This window comes from Sander vitreus, chromosome 5 (assembly GCF_031162955.1).
Source record: "Sander vitreus isolate 19-12246 chromosome 5, sanVit1, whole genome shotgun sequence".
NCBI lineage: Eukaryota > Metazoa > Chordata > Actinopteri > Perciformes > Percidae > Sander > Sander vitreus.
The window spans coordinates 23,304,487-23,328,904 of NC_135859.1; the positions used below are offsets into that span (position 1 = coordinate 23,304,487).

Genomic DNA, 24,418 nt, shown 5'->3' on the forward strand with positions numbered 1-24,418 from the left:
TCACCAGCAGCCGAGGCCAGCACTTCCATAAAGGTTCTGTGTTGTCAAACCTTATATAACTAATTTCAAAATCTTTTTTAAACCCGCTTCTTAATGTTTGACAATTTATATCATAATTAATGAAAGAAATTGTTATGTGTTTTGCAGTGGCATGTTTTTACATTGCTATATAAATAAAGTTTATAATTTATTATTATTAAAATGTACTGTACATTCGATGATGTACAGTGCTGCTTCGTGATGTTCTTTAGAAATAAAAGGCACTCCTATTAAAATATTCAATGTGTTTACAGAAAAGTACCTTGGCTTGATGCTCTATTCTGTACGGAGTCTGCTGGAACTGTCGGATCTCTCTGATGATGTGGGATATCTAAAGAAAAGTTTTAATTGAAGTTGAAAATTGAAGTAAAGTATACAGTGTAAAGTGTACGGATGATTTGCATAATTTCTTTATGCATGTATGTGCCTACCATCCTCATTTTGGAGAAGTTAACAAGACCTTCCTCAGTAAAATTGGGCGTTCCCTCCTCAATAAAGGCCAGATCTGTTAGATACATTCCCAGGTATGGCACACATGGAGGGTTGCAGCTGGACGAAGAAATTGTGAAAGAATAATGTGCGTAACAAATTGTCTCAAAGTCAATCAAAGCACATTTTTATTTTCTTAAGTGTGATATGTATAACATGATTTGCATAGTTCTCACTTTTTCAGGGTCTCCCTCAGATTTTTAAACCTTCCCTCAGAGGACACAGTCTTCTGTAGTTTGTCCATCAGGGCTTTAGTCTGGACAAGACCAGAAATACACATTTATTTACATCATCAGACTAACACAGGACATACAAGGCAGTTGAATTAAGCCAAAATCCACTTACTCTTGATAATAATAAAATGACAAAATCGAATTTGCTTCGGCCCTGAATAGGCAGCATGGCTTGGTGGAGAGACAGATTGTCTGGTGATTGGATGATTATGGCTTTAATCAATTTACGTAGTGCTCATCAGAATTGAGCAAAGAGCAGATACAGGTAAATGCCACTGTGTATTGTCTTTCCCGGGAACTCTCTAATGACATCAATTCTATATACATTTGAAGACATTACAGAGACCAAATAACTTTCTTCTAATCATCTATGCTTAGGTAAGCCTTATATACACTAGTTTTTAGGTATAGAGGATTGATGGAGAATTATTCCACCTGTTTGCTGACTTTAGCCCAGGTCTTCTTTAAACGGTAGATGGCACTGCGATTGAGCGCGGATGTGATCTCCAGGACTCCGTTGTAGTTGTTGAGACAGCGGCAGATGTCAGCCACAGCAACCCATTTCTCTATGGAGTTGGCTCTTGAGCCCACATCGGTGTGGGTCATAATCTGTGATGCCACCAGGTTACTCATCTTCAAAAAAAAAAGAAAATTAAATATAAAAGGACGTGTTGGATATTTACAGAAGGGTTAGAAAAAAAGTTCTTAAGATATTGAAAGAGCTTACATCATTAAAGTGTTGAGTAGTTTTCATGATGTATGGTGTCCTCTCTGTCTTATCAACCTTCATCCAGCCCTGCCCCAGGAACTCTCTTAGACACGGGACAGAGATACAGACACGTGATAAGTCCAAATCGGATCATACACACTACATACAGCACAGTAATTTCACAAGATATAAGTTACATTAGCTAAAGCCTGTGACTTAAGAATATTATCACATCCCCAGCAGGGGTTGATAAGGATTTCTTAAACTAATTAAACACCACAAGTAAAGACACACGTCTCATGAAGGCTGAACTATCATGGACTGGACTAGATGTGCATGACGTTATTGTTGGATGAAAATCTTGTATTGCCATGTAGCCAAATATAAAGTTTTGACAAACTACAAAACACATTGCTTCTAGTTTTAATTATTTAAAAGCTATCTGTGTTTCCTTCAACTGGTTTTAAAAAACACAAACCGAAGAGTTGGAAACTTTTTTGAAAGAGGGCCGCACAGTAAAAAAAGTTTTACTCTGCTATATGATATGTAATGGCATGGATAAATATATGTCAGTATATAGAACAAATACAACCACATTTACACCTTAAAACACCGTTTAATTACTCTTTATGTGCCACCCACCTTACCTGACCAACAGGAGAGGAAACTAGGGTAAATTAGAGCTACTGAATGGAAAAATTATTTCCAGAACCCATCTTTCATCTTCTTCCATTTTCAACCGCTTATTTGGTGTCCACATTAGCCAGCTCTGACTGGGGGATCCAGAGGTGTTCCCAGGCCAGGGGGGAGATACAGTGGGGCTCGAAAGTTTGGGCACCCCAGGTAAAAATTTGTATTAATGTGCATAAAGAAGCCAAGAAAAGATGGAAAAATCTCCAAAAGGCATCAAATGACAGATTAGACATTCTTATAATATGTCAAAAAAAGTTAGATTTTATTTCCATCATTTACACTTTCAAAATAACAGAAAACAAAAAATGGCATCTGCAAAAGTTTGGGCACCCTGCAGAGTTAATACCTTGTACTGCCCCTTTTGGCAAGTATCACAGCCAGCCAAGAGTCTTTCAATTCTTGTTGGAGGTATCTTCGCCCATTCTTCCTTACAAAAGTCTTCCAGTTCTTTGAGATTTCTGGGCTGTCTGTCACGCACTGCTCTTATAAGGTCTATCCATAGATTTTCAATTATGTTGAGGTCAGGAGACTGTGAAGGCCATGGCAAAACCTTCAGTTTACGCCTCTTGATGTAATCCACCGTGGATTTTGAGGTGTGTTTAGGATCATTATCCATTTGTAGAAGCCATCCTCTCTTTAACTTCAGCTTTTTCACAGATGGCATCAAGTTAGCGTCCAAAATTTGCTGAAATGTTATTGAATCCATTTTTCCTTCTTCTCGTGAAATGTTCCCTGTGCCACTGGCTGCAATACAACCCCAAAGCATGATTGATCCACCCCCATGCTTAACAGTTGGACAGAGGTTCTTTTCATTAAATTCTGTGCATTTTCTTCTCCAAACGTGCCTTTGCACATTCCGGCCAAAAAGTTCTATTTTAACCTCATCGGTCCACAGAACTTGTTTCCACAATGCATCAGGCTTGTCTATATGTTCATTTGCAAACTTCAAACGCTGATTTTTGTGGTGAGGACGTAGAAGAGGTTTTCTTCTGATGACTCTTCCATGAAGACCATATTTGTTCAAGTATCTCTTTATAGTGGAATGGTGTACCACAACTCCAGTGTCTGCCAGATCTTTCTGGATGGATTGTGCAGTCAAACGTGGGTTTTGACTTGCTTTTCTCACAATCCTGTCTGATATTTTTCTTGGTCTTCCAGATCTTGCTTTAACTTCCACTGTTCCTAATGACTGCCATTTCTTAATTACATTCCGAACAGAGGATATTGGCATCTGAAAACGCTTTGCTATCTTCTTATAGCCTTCTCCTGCTTTGTGAGCGTCAACTATTTTCAATTTCAGTTTTCTAGACAACTGCTTAGAAGAACCCATGGTGCTGATTGTTGGGGCAAGGTCAGATGAGTCTGGGCATTTAAAACCTTTGAGATTGACATCACCTGGTCTTTCCAGATGATGATTGAGAACAATCCATGACACTGTCAGGTCTCAGCTTTCCAAAGGGGGCGGTGCATGCTATAAACTCTGCAGGGTGCCCAAACTTTTGCAGACACCATTTTTTGTTTTCTGTTATTTTGAAAGTGTAAATGATGGAAATAAAATCTAACTTTTTTTGACATATTATAAGAATGTCTAATCTGTCATTTGATGCCTTTTGGAGATTTTTCCATCTTTTCTTGGCTTCTTTATGCACATTAATAAAAATTTTTTACCTGGGGTGCCCAAACTTTCGAGCCCCACTGTATAATCTATCCACATAGTCCCAGGTCTTCCCCGAGGCCTCCTCCCAGCTGGACGTGCCTGTAACACCTCCCTAGGTAGGCGCCCAGGTGGCATCCTTACCAGATGCCCAAAACACATGTAGACCGGATGGGCATACTCCAAGGCCCCCTCCAGGATCCTTACGAGAGTAAAGAGCTAGTCTGTTGTTCCACGACCAGGGCAGACTCCTCATTGTTCCTCTTCAATCTGAGGTTCGAATATCAGCCAAACACTCCTTTCCAGCACCTTGAAGTAGACTTTTCCAGGGAGGCTGAGAAGTGTGATACCCCTGTAATTGGAACACACTCTCTGGTCCCTCTTTTTGAACAGGGGAACCACTACCCCGGTCTGCCACTCCTTAGGCACTGTCCCAAACTTCCATGCAATGTTAAAGAGGCATGTCATCCAAGACAGCCCCTCCACAACAAAAGCTTTCAGCATTTCTCGACGGATCTCATCAATCCCCGGAGCTTTGCCATTGTGGAGTTGTTTGACTACCTCAGTGACTTCCACCAGGGAAATTGATGACGATCTTCCATCAGCCTCCAGCTTTGCCTCTACCATAGATGGTGTGTTCCTCAAAATGCTCCAAAACGCACAATGACATCCTCAGTTGAGGTCAACAGCATCCAATCCTTACTGTACACAGCTTGGATGGTTCCCGTTTCCCCTTCCTGAGGTGGCAGATGGTTTTCCAGAAACACCTTGGTGCTGACCAAAAGTCCTTCTCCATGTCTTCTCCGAATTTCCGAAAAACTCCAGAGAAAAAGAGAGTCCAACCCCTATCCAGGAGTACGGTTCCAGAACCAAGACTGTGCGTAGAGGTAAGCCCCACCAGTCTAACTGGTAGTGCTCCACCTTCCGCACTAGGTCTGGCTCCTTCCCCCCTACAGAGAGGTGAGGTACCACGTCCCTAGAGTCAGCCTCTGCCGCCCGGGTCTGGTCCGTCGAGGCCCCTGACCCCATTATCAAATGATTAAATTAATAAATACACAGTGCAAAAAAATCTAAAATTGAATTGCAGGTGTTGCAGATGTTGCTGATGTGAGGGAGAAAACTTCAACATAGCAGCAGCTTACCATATAATGATGTCAATATCTTATAGGTCAATGTAAATTCAATATTAAGTAAATCTAAATGCAATGCCATCAGTTTTCCTCACTGCCTTTAAAAGCATACTTTTCTATGGAGCTGCCTAGGAAACCTGTGATGATAAACTGGTCTCATAACAAGCAGTACACATAAAGGTGATTTAGTTTTGTTTGGCCAGATGCAGATCACAGTGTGAGAGTATTATGAAAGGACTGACTCATAAGGAATGCTTCTGAAGACGATGTGATCCAGAAGTGTGAACTGCTCGGCCAGCTCCATCGCTGGGAGAGACTCGAAACACTCTGCCTTCGGAAAGTCCGCCTAAACACACACACACACACACACACACACACACACACACACACACACACACACACACACACACACACACACACACACACACACACACACATGGACACAAACATACAGAGACAGAGTCATAAATAGACAGATATTCACACCATAACACAGATAACAAAGAAATATAAATAACTTATGAAGAGACTGCCAATGATGAATATGTTTTATGACAGTTGACAGTTCCCTGGAGACAGTCACGGTCAAGAGAGGGTTTTTTTACCCCTCCAGCCTGAGGAGTGAACAGTATATGTGTGTGTGTTTTCACTCATTATTAAGCCAAAATAACACTAATGACTCCGTATTATTTTTTGTCTTTGGGAACTGGTAAAGTATTTGGGGGAGGTGTGTATTAATGTGCAAGTACTTCAAGGACGCTGGCTTCATACAACAGGTCATCCCATAGAGAACTACATTAAATCAAACTGTATCACTTAGCCAGTCTGCATAACAAGAGCTGTACGTTAAGCAGCAAAAGGTAGAATTTCTTTTCTCTGCAGTTAACTGCTGCTTCATTGACCCAATAGAATAAGAACTAGTATATTTTAAAAGTACAACAATATGTTTGCAATGACTCATCAGAAGATTTGTGTACTGCAGTTTTTCTCACCATCTGTAAGATGTCCTCTATCCTCAGCTGGGCATCGTCCTGCTCATCCTGAGAAAGGGCACTAGGAGACAGAATAGAATAGAATAAAATAAAACAGAATAAAATAAAAACAGAACATGCTCCAACAGAATAATAAAGAATAGAACAGAATATATCGGAATAAAGTAGAGTAGAACAGAATAGAATAAAACAGAATATAATAGCACTAGCACAATAGAATAATGAGAAGCTTTCATACAAGACAAATTTATGGCAGAAATTATTCAACTTTTAAATGTTACATTTGAGTGCTTCATACCCATGCTGCATGTTTGTGTGTGCATCTGTACGTGTATAATTGTGTGTGTGTGGTACCTTAGTATGTTTGCAGTAGCTTTTCTCTCCTGAGGCAGGAGGTCCGGATCTCTGAGGACCTCCTCCAGAAGACAGATCACGGACATCTTTAGCTCCCCGTTCATCTCAAAGTCCTAAACACAAACTTCCATAGTTAAAGGGACCCTCATAGACATATGTAATTAGTTCTCCAGAACCTACCACTAAGTACATGCCTATTTTCAACTCGCAACCTAACATTAACCTAAACTCTAAAACCAGACCAGAAGTAAAAGCTAACCAGAATATATTAATTTTTCTCACTGTCTAAGTCTAAACCTCAAATTGGTTCTCACAAAGATAGAAGTTAGGGGTGAACAAAATCTTCTATCATGGTATATTTAATTTTCGACAGTAATATTGATATTTCTTGCGATAATTAGTAAAGTAAGAGCAGATTTAATTTTGTAGATAGCTTACCTTATTTTTTGATTTCAATTGGGATATCTGACATAATTTAATTTATGGTAATTATACATATTTAATAGTTTAAACTGTCTTTTTATGTAACTTCGTGCACATTGACATAGTTTTCGTAATTGTTGAGGTTGAGGGACTGATACACCATAAGACAGTGAAGTGGATATATTAGGAATACTGTCAAAGTTGTGTTGTCCAACTGTTGTTGGTTATTTAAGTAGAACACATTGCAAAACCAGCCCTCGTGCTTTAACCTTACCCACATCGCAAAAGTAGTTGTAATATGGTGACTATGTAGTTAACAGTAAACCTAACCAGCGTTACATTCTGAAAAAATCAATTGAGAACGTGTTTATGGATAAAATAACCAGATGATCTGTTTTGAACTAATCCAGCAAATTTAACGCTTACAAACTTAAAGGTAAGGTATCACATTGATGCAAAACTCATTAAAAAAATAAATACTACTATAAATCTTCTTCTAATCTTTGATTTGCAACATTTTGAGATATTAAAAAGACAGCTAAAACAGGATACGGTATGGCAAAATACCTGTGTTAAAAATGTATTTAGTCTGATTGTATATATATGATCATATGACTTTCTCTAGTCTCCACACATTAGTCTGACCAATCGCCAGTCACTGCTGTACAATCTTTCATGTCTTTCGACTGTCCATTCCTCCTCTTGAACCCCCTGATTTCTTCCAGCCATTACACCTTCTTTTCCTCCTCTTTTTCCCTTTAATTCCCACACCAATTCAACTGTTGTTCAAAGGCCAGTTTTAACAAGCTCTTTGTTCTTTGGCCTCCCAAAAAAAAATGTGAGTGGGTGTATACTGTGTGTGTGTTTGTGCTTTGCCTCTGCGTTAATAAGCCGACAAAAGTGTTCCTGTCATCACAGCATTTTATGTTATTGAAGAAAAATACGTGAAACAGATCGATGCAGATACAGATCGATTAGACCTCTATGCGGGGAGTCAGGCAATTACCATGATATTCACTTCATTAGAGGCAACACTGGCTGTTTAGCAGAAGAGTAGGTAGACTGAGGCGAGTTGAGTTGGTTGTCTAATTGACACGGCAACAATATTCAGTGTGTTTGTGTGCATATGGCTGTTTACATGCTCGAGTGAGGGCAGTGGAGCAAAGAGAGAACGCATTAGACACCTGCTTTAATGAGACCACAGATTTGATCACCCAGCAAAAACAAGAGACCATTACACACTTGCATGCACGCACACACTCACACACGCACGCACTCACTCACACACGCGCACGCACGCACACACACACATTTGTGGGCCCAGACAGACCTGTGAGTGTTTGGAAACCCAGTGCCGCAGTACGTTGAGAACTCTGTTAGTTGCAGCTCGGCGGATGATGAACTCTTTATCACAAGTTCTTTCAGAGTTAGTAAACACTGGAGAGAAAATTAAAAACATAAAAAGGAAAAAAAGAGAGAGAAAATGTTATTACTGCGTCATAATATAAAACGTTCAATGATGATCTAGGGCTTAACTGTATTTACCAACAAAAGCAAAATCTGTCAGTGGTTAACAATATTGCAATTGAAAAATGCTTAATTGAAAGTATTTCAAACATTGCAGAAGTACAAGTAAAGTAGTTGTAAAGTAGTTGTAAAGTATTTGCGTGCGTGCGTGCGTGCGTGCGTGCTTGCGTGCGTGCATGTGTGCATGCGTGCGTGCATGCCTGGTGGTGAACCATGTCCTGCTGCTGCTGTGGCGATAGCAAAGGCTGAAGCAGGAGAGACTGAGCAGCGTGAGTTTTCCCCTGACTGGACTGCAAACACACAAACACATACTGTAATTATCATCAACGACAACAATACTGTTATAATATTTTACCGCTGTAATCATCAAGAGGAGTCGACACAAGTAAACTTTCATTTCAGACGAACACAATAAAAACATGATTGGTCACAAATTAAAATAACCTTTTTGTATGATGACTTTTTTTTAAACTAAATGTCAAATTGCCTATTTTATCAATTAAAATACTTTTAATAGCAACCACAATTCTCCTGTGACAAATTAATTAATAACCAAATAGTTGGTCGTACATGGCAAATATTTCAAAGTTTGCCTTACTAGTCATGTAAATAACCTATAAGAACATACATATATACTGAAAACACAATCTGTACATTAGAGGCTGTGAAGAGAATATGTTGCATGTAGAAAAGTTTATTTAGCTGATGTACTCATTATATCAGGCATCATTTGTACTAGTGTTTGTGATATACATCAGAGAAATTTTAGATGCAAAATACAAATATGTAAGTTCACCTATACATCATTAACTGTATTTATCATCACTTATGAAACTCCAAATCATTAACATTGTCATTCTTGTTACAGGCACATTGCAGACCATAACTATACTCCTCATTGTTGGCAATATTTCCAACAGCCATACAGGAATTCTCACTGTGATCATATCAGTCATCACCTTTAATTTTTTAAACATTGAAAATATTATCACCATCATAACTCAGTCACACAGGACCATTTATGCCATTGTCTGGTTGTATTTGAGCTTCATATTATGCTGCTGTACTAAAGATGTCAGCCTCCGGGGTCAGGGATCTTTGCCTGGCTTTGCAGAGTGGCAGTGCAGTGGGCACAGCACTGCCCACTGCGAGGGCTTCCAGCTATATCTCTGTGGTTTAGTTAGTCTATGAGTCATAAAACCACACACACAGTGTTACCTCTAGGCTGTCTGTAGCGGAGGTGTCGAGGTGTAGAAGGGGATCGACTTGGAGACATGTCTCCTGCTTCACTGCTCTGAGGAGACTCTGGGATGATTTTCTCCACTGCCACCGACTCCAGGACAGCTAGACAAGAGGAAAGGAGAGGGACAAGAATAACGATGAGGATGAGGATGATGGTTATGGTCATGATGGTGGCCATTACTGCTGCTGCTCTACTGGAGAGGAGAACTTTATTACACTTATGTTCACAGCCATGCAGAGATCACTCAGTATAACCAGTGGATAACATCGAGGCTTCTTTATATGTACCATAGGTGTAAAATTGGGTTGAGATTTGGTGATTGTAAAGGTCATAACATAATTATGTTTAAATAAAAAGGTTTCACATAATTTTCACACTCATGAAACCATGTATTGACCCTTTGTTCCCTACATGGAAACATCTGGATTTATTACTATGATTATTTATTCAGATTTTTCCTTTCATTTGTCACGCATCTGTATTCTGCCCTAATACAGTAAACACAGCACAGTACATGATTACCAGGAGCTCTACTGTAGATGTTCTTGCTACTACATATGCATCCTTGTGTTTCACTTTGGAGATCAATATGTTGTTTTATTTAAATGAATTTCATTTGGATGTAACTTGATAGATGCAGAGATATTGCCTATTTTCACCTGATGACTCATGACTACTAATATGCTTAGAATGTCACACTGCCAATTTGTGAGTGACAAAGGCCAAGAGAAAGGGTAGGATCAACAGGCAAAAATGAAGATGTGCAAATAGCTGCATGTACATAGATACATATATCATATACACTTCTGATTAAAAGCTAAAGAAACTGTGAGACAGTATGCAGAGGAGGTGAGAGTGGCATGATGGTATGGGTCCTAATGGCTCTTCGTCTCCTAGTGAGCTGTAAGCAGCTGCCACACATGCACACAGTCATGTACACACTGTTATTGTATGTGTGTGCACATGCTAATTATGGTCTAACTGCAGCTTGTCCTTGCTGTGCTGCTGCAGATGCCCTGACACAATCCCTCTCCAGTCTGAGAGGGCTGTTTAACACCACCATTAGAAGATCTGAGCATGTTTGGTGGGAAGTCGACTTAGCTGACTCAAGCACACAAATGTAAGGAGATAATGATGTCCCACCAGGTGCCTTTTCTGCTCTTACATGGAACACTTCACACTGTCCAACTTCATGAGCATTTCAGTGCACCATTAAGACTCTACTGTATATGTCGATCAGTCATTGAGAATACATAGCAGCAAAGCAGAGATTTAAAGCACATAATAAGAATTTAAATCATCTACCAATGCTTCACAATTCAGATGTTCCAGCTCTCTCTTGGCCTGATCTATGGGCCGCACAGCACGGAAGCAGTGCCGATCAGCTCACCTCTATCCATATCAGACCACATGTCAGTGATGCTGGGTGTGAAACAGACTTTAAACTTGCCAGACAGAGAGGGCGGTGAAACACTGCTTTTGCATTGGCACTAATATGATTACATTTGAGCCCTAATGCTCTGTGCTGTATAAATGTATGTTTTTTGCACTTTATTTATGTGGAAACTACAGTATTAAATACCTCTGTGGATGCTCCGTCTCACTTTGCCACAGAAGGGGTCGATCTTGGGCACATCCTCCCCCTCTGCAGTCGAGCAGGGACTCTGTTCTGGGGACAAGGGAATGGGAGGAACTTGGTCCTGCAGTGGCTTGGAGTTGTTGGGTGGGGGAGAGGTGGAAGAGGGAGGAGGAGAAGAGGAGGTGGTTGGAGTTGGGGTCTGAGGTGTTGGGGTTTGGGGGGTTTGGGGGGTTTGGGCAGATGTGGGGCTACTGGCAGCAGACTGGGAAGTATTATGGTTGACGCTGGAGTTTGAAAAAGGACTGGTTAGGTCGAGGCCTCCGACCCTGGCGGTGATGGGGGAGTGGAGGGAAAGCTTTCGTGTTTGGACAGGGGAAGAGGTGCGGGACTGGATGGACAGAGGAGGTGGAGAGGAGAACTTGCGGCAAAGACGAGGAGTCGTTTTGTCGTTTATGTGCTCGCCACCTCTGTTGTTCTGATTGGTGGCAAAGAACAGCTCCAAGGACCTGGAAGGGGGTAAAAAGCAATTTGTTGGCAAAAAAAAGGATGAAAAGAAAATGTGTAATTGCAGCAGCTCAAAAGAAAAGTTGTTTTCTATGTGTCTATGTGCCTAAAAGTTTCAATAGCAAAGTCATTGTGTCAGATAGTTTTCCTGTATTAGAGACATACTATTATGTATGGTCAAAATACTGTGTTTTCAGAAATCATAAAGACATAAAAAAAAAAAAAATCAGATTTCACAGAAAACTGGGGACCTCAAGGCATTCAATGTTACATTTCGGGTATTTAGCTAATGCAGTTATCCAGAGTGACTTATAATGAGTGTGTGGGCACATACAGTGCAGTCAGAAAATATATGAACAGTGACACAATTAAAATGTTGTTGTGTCTGTACTCCAACAGACTGGGTTGGAAATAAACAATTTCTTTGAGGTTACCGTGCTGACTTTAAGTTTTAATTTTAGGGTGTTTACATCCACATCAGATGAACAGGGTAGGCATTTTAGAACTTTGTATACATGGTTCCTCAGATTTTTTGAACAGGAGGTAGTTGGACAAGTTAACATAAACTTAAATCTGCTCTAACCGTTATCTTTATCGCTCATAGTGACGAACTCAAAGAGAATAATCACAAGACTATTCCCCTCAGCTGACTATGATTTTGGTACCAGGCAATGAAAGTTCAAAAGCTTTAATCAACAAGCATTTTGTAATGCCATTAACATTGCTCAGAAAGTTGTGTGTTCAGAGCTACATTAAGAGAGGAGTAATCATGCATAGATAAACACATCCATCATTTATTCGCACAAGCCAGTTATTCAGCAGGAAATAGAGGAACAAATTGCATCCACAATTGAAATAAGAGAAAGGAAAGGCAGACAGAGGAAGGAAAGATACATGAATAGCAGAGAGGAGGAATGCTGAAGAACTTTAGAGCACCAGAAGATGCTTAAGAGAAAGATATATAAAGCAGACTGAGAGGAATGATGAAAAGGGCTCAATATGAATAGAGAGAGAAAAAACAGCCTTGAGGAAGTGATGCTACAGTGAGAGAACATGCTACAGACCGCCCGCAGATTGAAGAAAACATTTCGCTTCTCCCATTCCTGTCTATGTATCATCAACCTAAAATGTTTCAAACTGGTGAAATTACATCCCCTGTGAGTTGCTCCATTCATTTAAAGAGATCAATAGTGGGTATATTCAAAAGTAAGGGAGAAAGTCATGCATCAGTGAAGTGTCAGACCATGACCAGAGGAGAGGAAGAACAGGCAGGAAAAGTTGAAAAAGGGACAGCAAGAAGAAGGACAGAGAGAAGAGTCAGTTACTTGGACTGATCCATGGCTATCTTCTTGATCTTCAGACTGTAGTCGGGAGAGATGGATAAGATTGACAGACGGTCAAATGAGTGGTACTGCGCCCTGTAGTTAGAGGGGACATGAAGAGACAGGGGGATGGATGACACAGAAAAATGATTAAATGGATGGGGTGATGCTTAGACTGAGACATGAAAATGCAAAACTAGGAGATATGATGAAGATAGAAGATGGTTTGAGGGAAGATGATGGAAGGATTGTGGGTGGATCTCTTGGAAGATGAAAGGTGTGTCTGAGGAGGAGGGGAGCCAGCATGTGAGTGAGAGAATAGCAGCATATGTTTAATCTCCCAGGTAATCACATGACCACATGGGAGAAAAGAGAGATAAGAGAAAAGAGAGCTGTGTTAAAGACTGTGTACCTCTGTGTTTATGTGTGTGTCCATAACAGTGCCATGCAGAGAGTCTCTAACAGGCAGATGGCCGCCCACCACGAGCCAGGGTCTGCCTGAGGTTTCTGCCTGTTAAAAGGAAGGTTTTCCTCACCACTGTCGCACCAAATGCTTGCTCTTGTGGGGAATTGTTGGGTCTCTGTAAACTATAGAGAGTGGTCTAGACCTACTCTATCTGTAAAGTGTCCTGAGATAACTTCTGATATGATGTTACTCTATAAATAAAATTGAATTGAAATTGAAGAGACAAAAATGAAATTAGGGCACCTCTTTGATTAAAAAAAAAACCAAAGGGGGACTTTGACTTTGAAATCCACCCCATAAAATGTAATTTTAATCGTTGTAGTGCTCCAAATGTCTTTTATTGAGCATTTGTTGACGAAACAAATGCTCAATAAAAGACATACTAATAACTGCGAAACAAAATTGTAAAAGAGCAATGAAATATCAATACATAAGGTTAAAACAAGACTTAGAGTCTACAGCCATGCTAGCGGCTCTGTGATGCTACGCTTAGGCACAACAGTGCTTTAAGCTACAGTACCGTACATGCTCATGTCAATATGCTAACACGTTGATGTTTAACAGGTATAATGTATGCTAGAATTCGCTAATTAGCACTGAACACGAAGTACAGTTGAGGCTGTGAGGATCACCAAAGTCATGTGAATTCGTCCTCTGGGGACCATGAATGTCTGTATATACTTTCATGGCAATCCATCCAATAGTTTTTTAAACATTTCAGTCTGGACTAATGGCCAATATAGAGCCAGCATGGCTAAAAAGCACCACAATAAAAACTTTGGAATAAAGTAAATTATGTTCTCTTTATAAACCTCTTATTTTAATGGCTTTCTGGTGGATAAGGGAGAGAAAAAATTAAAGGTTTGACTTAAAGGACACTCGGGCTGCTCATGTGCCCATTTTCAATAATATTAGGGGGAAAATGAAGCATATCCTGTTCAAGTAAAGGTTTAAGAAAGGGGGATTGCCCTACATACGCCCACTACCCTTCCTGCACACCTCTGGTCTCTGGATGAGTCCTCCCTGTTCTCTTCCACTGAAGGCAGCTACAGGCCACGGTGAGTTAGGCTTTACATACAAACCTGCCCTTGGGCAGAGGAAAAGACAGAGATTTTCCGGTCGAAAAGCTAATGTCGAGGAAGAAATATATACACACAATTCTTATGGAGCCAGAGACCTAATAAGAGAGAGAGCATGAATAAAGTAGAGAGAGAGAGAGAGAGAGAGAGAGAGAGAGAGAGAGAGAGAGAGAGAGAGAGAGAGAAACTCCCCATCTGACACACAGTATATTCCTATGGCTGTGCCAAAACTTTGTTGAAACATCTGTTCTGCTGGCCTCCACACACAGGCAGGTATGTATTTCAGCCAGTATGTATTCAACCTTGTGGACAGAGTCCAAAACTGACCCACATCTGACTACATCATTCACAGAATTTAAAAAAAGAGGGAGAAGCTAATAAAACACTCTCAGAACACTCAGAACACACAAATACACATCCTTGCATATTTTACACACTCATACATACACAAATATAGACAGATACACAAAAACGACAAGTTTGTGTTTGTGAAAGCAAATTTGTGTTTGCATTGTATGACCTGATAGGTATGGAGGAGAAGGGCTTTTTGTAGATGTCGGCCAGTTTGTCCATGACCACTGTTGCCGTGGTGAAAATCCTGTATGTGTGCAGGAAGGTGTTGAGAAAGTCTATGGAGAGGAAGCGCAGGTCGGTCAGCCTCTCCAGCAGCCGCTCCACACTGGCATAGCGGATCTGGGGGACCTTGCAGGAGTTGAGCGTTTTGCTGAAGCAAATGTCAACATCATCTTTATGGAGACGCACATCGGATCTGATGGATACACACATACACACACAAACACACACACACACACACAAACACACACTCACACACACACACACACACACACACACACACACACACACACAACCGAGCATGGGTGACTGCTGGGCTGATAAGCAAGGAAAAGGTTCTGAAAGTAGCTGAGCAAAAACAGCCAAGTAAAAAAAGATATAAATGAATAAAGAAAATCCATGTATTCCAAAAAAAAGGAGGATACCAAAGAATACTTTTGAGGAGAAATAAATATAAAAAGCATAATACATAACATACAGCCTAACAATTTACAGTACTGTACATCAACATGACTGTAACATTTTCATCCAGGTATGCTACATCATATGTTTTGCAACACTGGCATGAAGAGATGGGTGTTCCTCTTCACACACACACACAAACATACTTACTTGATCATATGAGGCACAGTGACTTTAGAGTTCTCCTCAAATACACTTGTCATCAAGCCATTACAGCGGATATTATCTATACACTGCAGAGGCAGAGAGAAAAGGAAGATAAGGAATGAGAATGAAGTGAAAGGATGACAGTATGAGAGGGTTTGTTTCGACCTATAGAATTTTTTAAAAAAAATGGTCGGTGGAGTCTGTAACACCATACAACAGAAATACTCCGGATTTACTTTGAAATAATCTTTCTAGTACTCATTTCTTTATCTGTGCCCTCCCATTAAATTAAAACAAATGCTGAGAATTGTTGTGAAAATATTTCAAAAGTCTGATTAAAGGAATTGAAGGGGAAAAAGTAGCCATTTGAAACTGTCAATGTTTTTATTTTTATTTTATAAGAATGAATTCAGTCTGACATGCTTTTATGGTGCTACTCTGTTTGTGAAGTACTGAGGCAGTTAGCTGAACTCCCCCCTGGGGAACTGCACCCGTGTTTGTGTTTACTTATCACCAAGCCTTCTCAATGCCCAGCGGAGACATGCCCTTGCTATTTGGAGGTTCTTGTTATTCTGTGTTTGTCTGGCTAGTGTGTTTGTGGGACTTTGTGTATTACCTGGCTAATATCACTGGTCCATGCTGCCTTCTCCTGTCGCGATGGTGCCAGTAACACCACAGTGAATGAAGGTGTGTCTGAAGGCTCTACTACGAGCTTAAAATCCAGCTGACCAAATACCTGACCGCTAGCTTTAGCTGTGTGATAGAGGAAAAAGAAAGAAAGAGCTTTTTACAGTACAGCAATCCAATTAACAAATATGATAGTAAAAAAGAAATGCTTGTGCTTGTACCTACACACACACACACACACACACACACACACACACACACACACACAGAGGGTTAATTAAGTGGACCTGCTATCTCCATTCTGCGCACCCCTGAGGCTTAAGTGTAAAGGTGTGTGTTGAAGCACATGCATGCGATTGTCTCAGCACTTGTGTGTATGTGTGTAGGTGTTTCATCAATCTCCCTATTTGCAAAATAAATCCTTAGAAGAAGAAGAAAATAATGGACAATGATCATCAATGTCAAACGATTAAAACCTGACATTTAAAGGGGTGAGCATCTGATATTTAAAGGGAAGTAATTTCTGGACACTTCATCATTTGACACCTAATTAACCTTCATGAGTGGTGAAGGGCCTAAACGAGCCAATTAAAGCTAACAGTGTGTCGACAAGTGTAGATACAGTGCTTCATAGATTTGGTTAACTTACACTCCTCGTCGCTGGCATCTGGTTCCTCTATGAGTGTGCAGTCAATCAGGGACAAAACTCCACCTTGCTGCAAGATTTTATTAGCAAATTTTAACAACAGTTTATTTTGGTTAAAGTTTGATCAATTAAAATGTTAATTCCCACTCTGAAATCTACCTAAACTACTGAGGTTAAGGTGTTCTCACCTTGAGAAGGTGCAATTTTCCTCCAGAGCTGCGTGTGCAGACGAGGAAGTGTTTGGTGAAGAGAAAGCACTGACGTTCCCCTTCCTTCTTCAGAGAGAGAGAGCCCAGACGGACCTTACTTAGCTTCCCTCGCTCCACTGATGGCAGCTGGATCAGTGAACCTGAGGAGCAGGTCACAGGATTACATTACATTTCATTAAGCTGACACTAAGCTGTGGGCTGTGTAAAAAGCAACATTTCTCAACTGAAAATTCAGTGGCATAAACTGTATCTCTGCTTCAACCTGACAGGAACCTTGGATCAAGAGAAGACGTGGACTGTCAACACTGGTGTGAGCACTTCATGCGAAAGTGACCTTGACAAATCAAGAGATCAGATACAGCAGCTCATTGGGGTTTGCACACTGTAGCAATTGGCACACTTCTTAATGAACCCTGGGACAGATATGGGTTCAGTGCCTGTCTCAAGAGCACATCAACACGATTTTGCAGGTCTTGGACCAGTGCTTTTTATTATATCCAATCACTTGATGCATGAAGTAATTGCTGATTAATACAGTACAAATTATGCAGTATATTTGAGATAAAGCTGATCAAGAATGACTTTTTTTTGTTAGACAAGGCAGACTGTTGGATATGGCACCATGACTCCACGCTAACACTTTAACACACACCAGTGTTCACAGGCAATTCAAGAAATTGTATTGTAATTGTATTGGCTTTAAATCTACAATTTTACATTAATGTGACATACCCTTTTGCCCAAAGTAGTTTACAATAAGTGCATTGAAAGATAAGACATCACAGAGGTTTTCCATTTAGTAAAGAGAAATTGGTTTAATCTGACAGCTTCACAGGAAACTGCAAAAATGTACATTAAATGGAATTAAACAAAATAGGTACTCTATTCTGTTTTGAACTGCTTGGGAATAATTCATTAGGATGGTATTCTTTGAATTATGCTAGTTACTATCCCTCAGAATAATGTATTTGAGAGGTTAAAATGGAGAGCTACAACCAATTTTTAGAAACACATTTTATTTTACTGGACAAGCTAACAAAGAGACAAATCTTCCCCAGTAGAAGGTATTACAGTATCTAATGTCATGACTCAGTGTCTGTGCTCTCAGATCACAGGTTGACAGGCAGGAGGGTCTTACTGTCAGGAAAACTTTCAGAGCTTTGCTGAATGGTAAGCAGTGCCGTGACCTGACAAAGACTTACCCTGCCTGACAAAGGTCTGGCTGGTGTCCAGCAGGATGTCACAGCCCTCCACTATCATCCTCTCTATAGCCAGGTTCTTCCGGATGTTCTCTGTGTCGCTCACCTCGTCATGCATTACTCTGGCCACACACAAACACACCAGTTAGTTTAATGTCAAAATGTCAGGAAAGTTGATAATTCTGGCAACTGCCCAGACACATACCTGGACAGATTCTCTAATTTGGACTTGGCGAATTCAAGACTCTTGCGCTCCACATGCTCATGAGGCGTGTGTGCCAATAACTCATGCAAAGTAATGATGTAGCGAGGAATCTTGTAGGAGTGAACAGCAATATGGAAAATAAAGATTATTAAACATATGAATGAATTGACATCAAAACACAGACATATGTATTTGTGTTACAATATGTTTGTGAAAACGTGAGTGTGCTGGTGCCCATGATTTACCTGGAACATGGGGTACGTGAGGAAGGTCTCGAGCATCCTTCCCTCACAGGCGGCATTAGACTCGTACTGTTTCAGCAGCTTGTCAAAGTCTCTGTTCTGCTTACAGTTGGCCAAAACCTGCAGGCTGTACTGATGGTTACGCACAAATTCCTGATAGATGTTCAGCATGGGCAGCAGGATGTCAAATAGGTCAGCTAGAAACAAAAACACACACATATATACGGTATGTAAGTCGAATAACGGAATGCAGTTCCCAAGTATTTGCCACCAGCAGTTGGTTTTAGTTTAACATTCTGTTGCTATAGCAACTGGCACAAAACTGGCAAATATAGACAAGGGTCTTTTAGCTACTCCCCAAATGCCCTCGTTGGAGCATTATGTTTTAGTACTGATTTTATTATAGCTGTTTTGTGATTCTTGATTTGTGATTTAGTGGAATTTTGTTTTTTTGCTTACCAAACTGTCTGAGTTTAACGTGATGCTAATACAAACTGCTCTTCTTACTTTTACTTGTGTGGACTCTTTGTGTATGTTTACTAGATTAATTACTGTCTTGTACTTCCTATGCAGTGACCTAATAATATTTCACTGGTGATACTCTTTCTGGCATAAGGGACAGCATAACAATTTGACAGCTAGCTTTTATCGTAGTCTTCACTTTTATATTAACTTTGATTACAGTATCTCCTTGTTTCTCATTGTCCGATACTATTTTCACAGTTTTTACTTCCATCCAATAACAACTTCAAAGGCCAACTGTCTTCAACTTTTATAGGGTGCACTTATAGTGAGGGCAGAAGGCTAATACAATTTAATTTGCTAGTATGAATTCATTTAAGTCAACCCCAAAATGGTGAGGGAAAACTACAAGACAGAAGGTGGTGGAGGGGATTTGACCAAGGTAAGGTTAAAGGGAAATGGGAAAAGATATTTCAAATGTAGCTGTGAAACTGACTCCTTAAAACCAAATTCAGTAAACACTGATTGGTGATGTTATGAGTTTCTTTAATGATCCTTGTTTCCACTTTCTTGGACAATAAGCAGTTGTTTTAAAAAGCATCATCACTGTGTTAGATGCATGACAAAGTCTATTCAAAGAATGAATATAACCCCATTTATGGGATATATCTATATAACAGCACTGGATGAAGTAGAGGTTATTTCCTGATGAACTGCACATACACAAATGACTGGATCATCAGGCCTTTCAATGGCCGTGCCCTGACAAGGATAAAGTAATCAAAACTGTGCAAGATAACAAAGAAAAACACTACATAAATGGATTTGATGTTATACACATTGTTGATCAAATATCTAAATTCAGTGTGAGCCTGAAGCAGAGCGTCAGATAAGGGTGTTTAGTCAGTCGACCCTTTTCTTTTTGAATGTGTCACAAGTAATTTGCTGTCATGTCTTTCAGCAGTCTGTCTCCTAGGTGATGCTTATCTGTCGAAGGGCTTCTGTTTTAGGAGGTGAATTTGTGGTATGCCTTCTGGTCTGTGTGGTCTTTGTCTGTCAAGACAATGAGTGTGCTTGTTGCAGACTAAGATAGGGAAATTAATGTGTGTGTGAATGGGGCAGTAAGACGTCAGGACTGACGTTTGAATCAGACAAACTGGACCACTGAAAACCTGACCTTGATGTCACTGAGTGGCTGCAGAGTGTATGCATACAGCGTGTATTTGTGTGTTGTGTGAGGCAAAGTAACAGCTTACCCAGCACCAGAGTTGGCCAGTTGGCTATTCTTGCCTTCAAGCCTTGATGGAAAATCTCATGAAGGAACATGATGGTCTCACTGAAGACACAGTGTAAATGCAGTGTCACAACAAAATGACAAAAGAGGATTTGTTGTTTTTTAATCCTCAGAATCTGTCTCTGCTTGTGCCCCCAGTGTAGTTAACATGTCAGTGAGTCAGTTAGAAGCACAGATGGACAGAATATCTAGACACCTGTTAAGGAAGATGCTGCTGACATCGTCGTGGCTGATGGGGGGTTTCTTAGAGCTGGCAGCCATCCTCAGAGGTCTGAGGAAAAAGTTGACCAGGATGTAGAGCTGGTGGACGTACCTGTCATCACACGCACACACGCACACGCACACGCACACACACACACACACACGCACACACACAGTCAAAATACTTATATGTATTACCTAATACTGTCTTAAACAGTGAGATATAGCAGACTCCCCAGCAATGTTATAGCAATTCAGATTCATCTTCAAAAAACATACAGCATAGGAGTAAATATGTTCAATGAAGACATTATTCATATTTAATAGTTGGATTTTGTAATATTGTAATATACCTTAAATGTTGACTAACAGATGATAACATTTCCTGAATGTTTTTATTTGTTCTAGCTGAAGCTATAATGAATCATGAATGCCTCTCCCTGTTTGCCCATAACTGTACAAACACATTTCTAATCTTTTCTCAACATTTTCTTGAAAATATCTTATGAACTTATCAAGTTTGAACAACATGAGATTGTTTTGCCATACTTGTAACCCATGTTTTATCAGGTTCTGATAATCTGACTGTGATTTAGTTTGTTTTAATTAATCCAATACATACATTAGTACATTATGGATGGCAGTTATGTACAAAATCTTCTATTTCAGTGTATGTAGTAATTTTATATACTGTCAATAACTATCAATATATATATATATATATATATATTGTGATGTAGTACATTTTCTGAAAATTCTATTGAGAAACTATTTCAAAGTGATGCACAGGAATGTCTGTTATGGCATGAACTGCAAAGCTTGACTATAGTGACAACATTTCTACAGTGTGTGCCGCTATAAAGTATTTACATACTCTGTCTCTGCCTCCACCATGTTAAAGACGATCTGGTTCCTCTTCCTCATGCTCTCAGCATGAGGAGAGCAGATGTAGTCTTGAACAATAATCTTCCACTTCCTCCGACAGAGCCAGCCCCGCATGAAACTCTGCACCTGAGAAAATACAAACAAGGTAGCTTAGACGCAGTCATACACATGGAGCGTGCCTACTGTGCATGCAACACTTGCAAGAAATCCCAGGTAAGACACAAAAGACGGGTTACAGAAGAGAAAAACACATTCTTATTATTATTATTATTCACAGTAAAATATTTATTTACCTTTTTGATCTTTTTGATATCAGGGTCTTCATTTTCATGGTTGACATGGTAAGGCCGCATTCGCTCCTTAGTTTTGTTCAGAGCTATAATCTTTTAAGAGAAATTCAGTCAAAAACAATTTGAGCATAATGTGGGTGACTAAATGTCTGAACAAAAGACACATTACATTACAGTAAAATCACATTAAATAGAAACAATGGTCTTCTGAGGTGTAGTAGGAAGTGATATGATTTAATTCATGAGGATATTTTATTCCTAAACTAATTAGGAGTAATTTGGTTGAATATTGTATATGTGATGGTTATGCAGTGTATGCTTAGTGAACTGTTGGTGCACCAGATATACATCAGACTTCCTCATCTTTGACAATCTGGTGCCTTCATTCAGAAAGAGAGAATGACAGAGAAGGGGAGGGCTGCTATCAGCTGGTGACAGTAAGCAAATTAAGGCTTTGATGTGCTTGATTACCTGTAGTGCATTGTCAGGCACAGCAGGGACTGATGACAAAGTATCATCTTCTGCATATATATATATACATAAATATATTTCTAGCACAAACCAATATATGAAAACCATAATATCAAGGCCTTTTAAAGACCTAATCTATCTAATCATGACAGTTCTAAATGAAATACTCTCTTCAGTCAGATTGGCCTTTAGACATGTGACATTTAGCCAGCTGCCTACCAATAAAGTTTTTGTCATCTTCCAGGTTTTGAACCGAGGCCTACATGAGACACATCACAAAGGGAATTAGCCAGGCAGATGCCAAACTCAAAATGTTTGCTTAAGGGGGGGAAATCACATTTTACTTAGTAAACCTAATATTAAATGTCTCTACTTCTCTTTAGATAATAGTGATGACTAACTTTAAACATAGATGGTAAAAGGTTTTCTGTGAAGAAGAAATGAACCCAGCAGAGGTTGACACTGGCTCTACAGCAGTACCATTGGCGATTTTAGACCATTTTTAGGGCTCAAGCCCCCCTAAAGAGATATATATATATATATATATATTTTTTTTTTTTATTTTTTTTTTATTTTTATTTTTTGGCCAATTATGTTCATTGTTATCCAGTGAAAATACTGATTTAGCAGGGGGGGTTAACACTTTTGCAAGGCACTGTATCCGTGTCACATTCTCATTAGGGGCTGAGCCCCCCTGAAGGTCTGATCCTAGAATCGCCCCTGAGCAGTACTATAATAATTGCACCTATTTGTTTTTTACCGTCAGGCCTCTTGACAACATCAGTTCATCACAGATGGAGAAAAGCATGAAAGATGAAACCAAAGCAATTTCTAGCCACACACTTTCATCTTCATTTTCTTATTCACTAGAGCTATCATGCCAATGGCAGTCGAGAGGAGCCAGTCTGCCAACTGTTGACAGTTACAGTGGCTAGTTGGTTTAATTATTCATAAACACGGAGCAACACACACATAAACAAACAAACAAGAGTATGTTTTAATGAGATGGATCGCAAACTGCACACTGGCTCCTAAAGTCTAATCCTTTTATCATGAGCAGTCCAATTACACAGGCAGATGTTTATAAAATGTATTTCGTTAGCATTTTCATTATCAATGGGGCTCACTGTATCCCTGCCAATGACATATAATCACAGTGTGTATGAGATGAATCTGCCACACTTGTTGCTCTAAAAGGGGGATTAAAGCTAAAATCAGCATAACAGGCTAATTCATTAAACATGGTGTTATTTCTTCCTGAAGACAGAAATAGCCAAAACAAACAAAATATGTATACAACAATTATTGACACAGATGAGCTGAGACAGAATTGTAAATGTGAAAAACAGTGGAGCTGTGATTTATGGTGATGTTAGCAGCTTGCCAAATGAGCAAATAGCTTCCCTTGGGGCCAACTGCTGCTCAGACCAGAATTCAATTTCAATCAAGCACCTGTACATTGAGATTAACTCTGCAGTGCCTTCTGGCCATCTATGTGGTACATAAGAGAACATCTAACATGTAGAACCACTTCTCATCTGATCCAGCAAAGACTAACACTAAATGAGCTGGTAAATCTGGTAAAGCAATGGTATAGCTTTACTTTATTTAAAATCCATAATTTCTGAATAATTTCCCAATAACCTCTCAGTTTTCTGTTTTCCTATAAAGAACTATGTCATTTGGTTCAGTTGATACACTTCCAACTAATTAGCTTCAATTAATTGGTAGAGTAACCTAAACAGTCTTTTTGTCAGTGAATAAATGAATGAGTTTAAAGCTAGAGCTATTTTACACATTCCACTTTCACAAAAATACTAAAAATGTTGGCAGATCCATAAATCAATGCTACCAATGACTTCTTCTGGAGTCAGGTTCATGGCCACATTCCCTGTATATACATACATGCAATTTTTCTCCTTCTCCTCCTACGCTCAAAGGTGAATGAGTACTGTTCACACCCACTCCTCTGCTGCCATAAGCCCAGCTGTGAAAAGACACACACACTGCTGCATACCCATTACCCATAGAGATATGGGTATCCATTTCCTTGGATCACCGAGTGAGTA

At 39.8% G+C, this 24,418-nt stretch overlaps 1 protein-coding gene across 1 annotated transcript in view; it reads right to left on the bottom strand.

Annotated features, from left to right (window-relative positions):
* LOC144518405 (ras-specific guanine nucleotide-releasing factor 2) overlaps positions 1 to 24,418 on the bottom strand; it is a 48,476-nt gene that overhangs the window by 2,621 nt on the left and 21,437 nt on the right. Inside the window, exons 4-28 of the mRNA XM_078251077.1 lie at positions 21,882 to 21,971; positions 21,578 to 21,714; positions 20,699 to 20,815; positions 20,465 to 20,544; positions 18,750 to 18,943; positions 18,505 to 18,614; positions 18,303 to 18,421; positions 17,080 to 17,240; positions 16,895 to 16,961; positions 16,235 to 16,371; positions 15,622 to 15,704; positions 14,957 to 15,205; positions 12,895 to 12,987; positions 11,069 to 11,571; positions 9,462 to 9,587; positions 8,444 to 8,533; positions 8,047 to 8,153; positions 6,294 to 6,406; positions 5,940 to 6,000; positions 5,190 to 5,293; positions 1,489 to 1,573; positions 1,197 to 1,394; positions 705 to 784; positions 471 to 588; positions 302 to 370 (exon numbers count right to left, since the gene is read on the bottom strand). Coding sequence (XP_078107203.1) covers positions 302 to 370; positions 471 to 588; positions 705 to 784; positions 1,197 to 1,394; positions 1,489 to 1,573; positions 5,190 to 5,293; positions 5,940 to 6,000; positions 6,294 to 6,406; positions 8,047 to 8,153; positions 8,444 to 8,533; positions 9,462 to 9,587; positions 11,069 to 11,571; positions 12,895 to 12,987; positions 14,957 to 15,205; positions 15,622 to 15,704; positions 16,235 to 16,371; positions 16,895 to 16,961; positions 17,080 to 17,240; positions 18,303 to 18,421; positions 18,505 to 18,614; positions 18,750 to 18,943; positions 20,465 to 20,544; positions 20,699 to 20,815; positions 21,578 to 21,714; positions 21,882 to 21,971 — 3,291 coding nt within the window. The remainder of the gene's footprint in view (positions 1 to 301; positions 371 to 470; positions 589 to 704; positions 785 to 1,196; positions 1,395 to 1,488; positions 1,574 to 5,189; positions 5,294 to 5,939; positions 6,001 to 6,293; positions 6,407 to 8,046; positions 8,154 to 8,443; positions 8,534 to 9,461; positions 9,588 to 11,068; positions 11,572 to 12,894; positions 12,988 to 14,956; positions 15,206 to 15,621; positions 15,705 to 16,234; positions 16,372 to 16,894; positions 16,962 to 17,079; positions 17,241 to 18,302; positions 18,422 to 18,504; positions 18,615 to 18,749; positions 18,944 to 20,464; positions 20,545 to 20,698; positions 20,816 to 21,577; positions 21,715 to 21,881; positions 21,972 to 24,418) is intronic.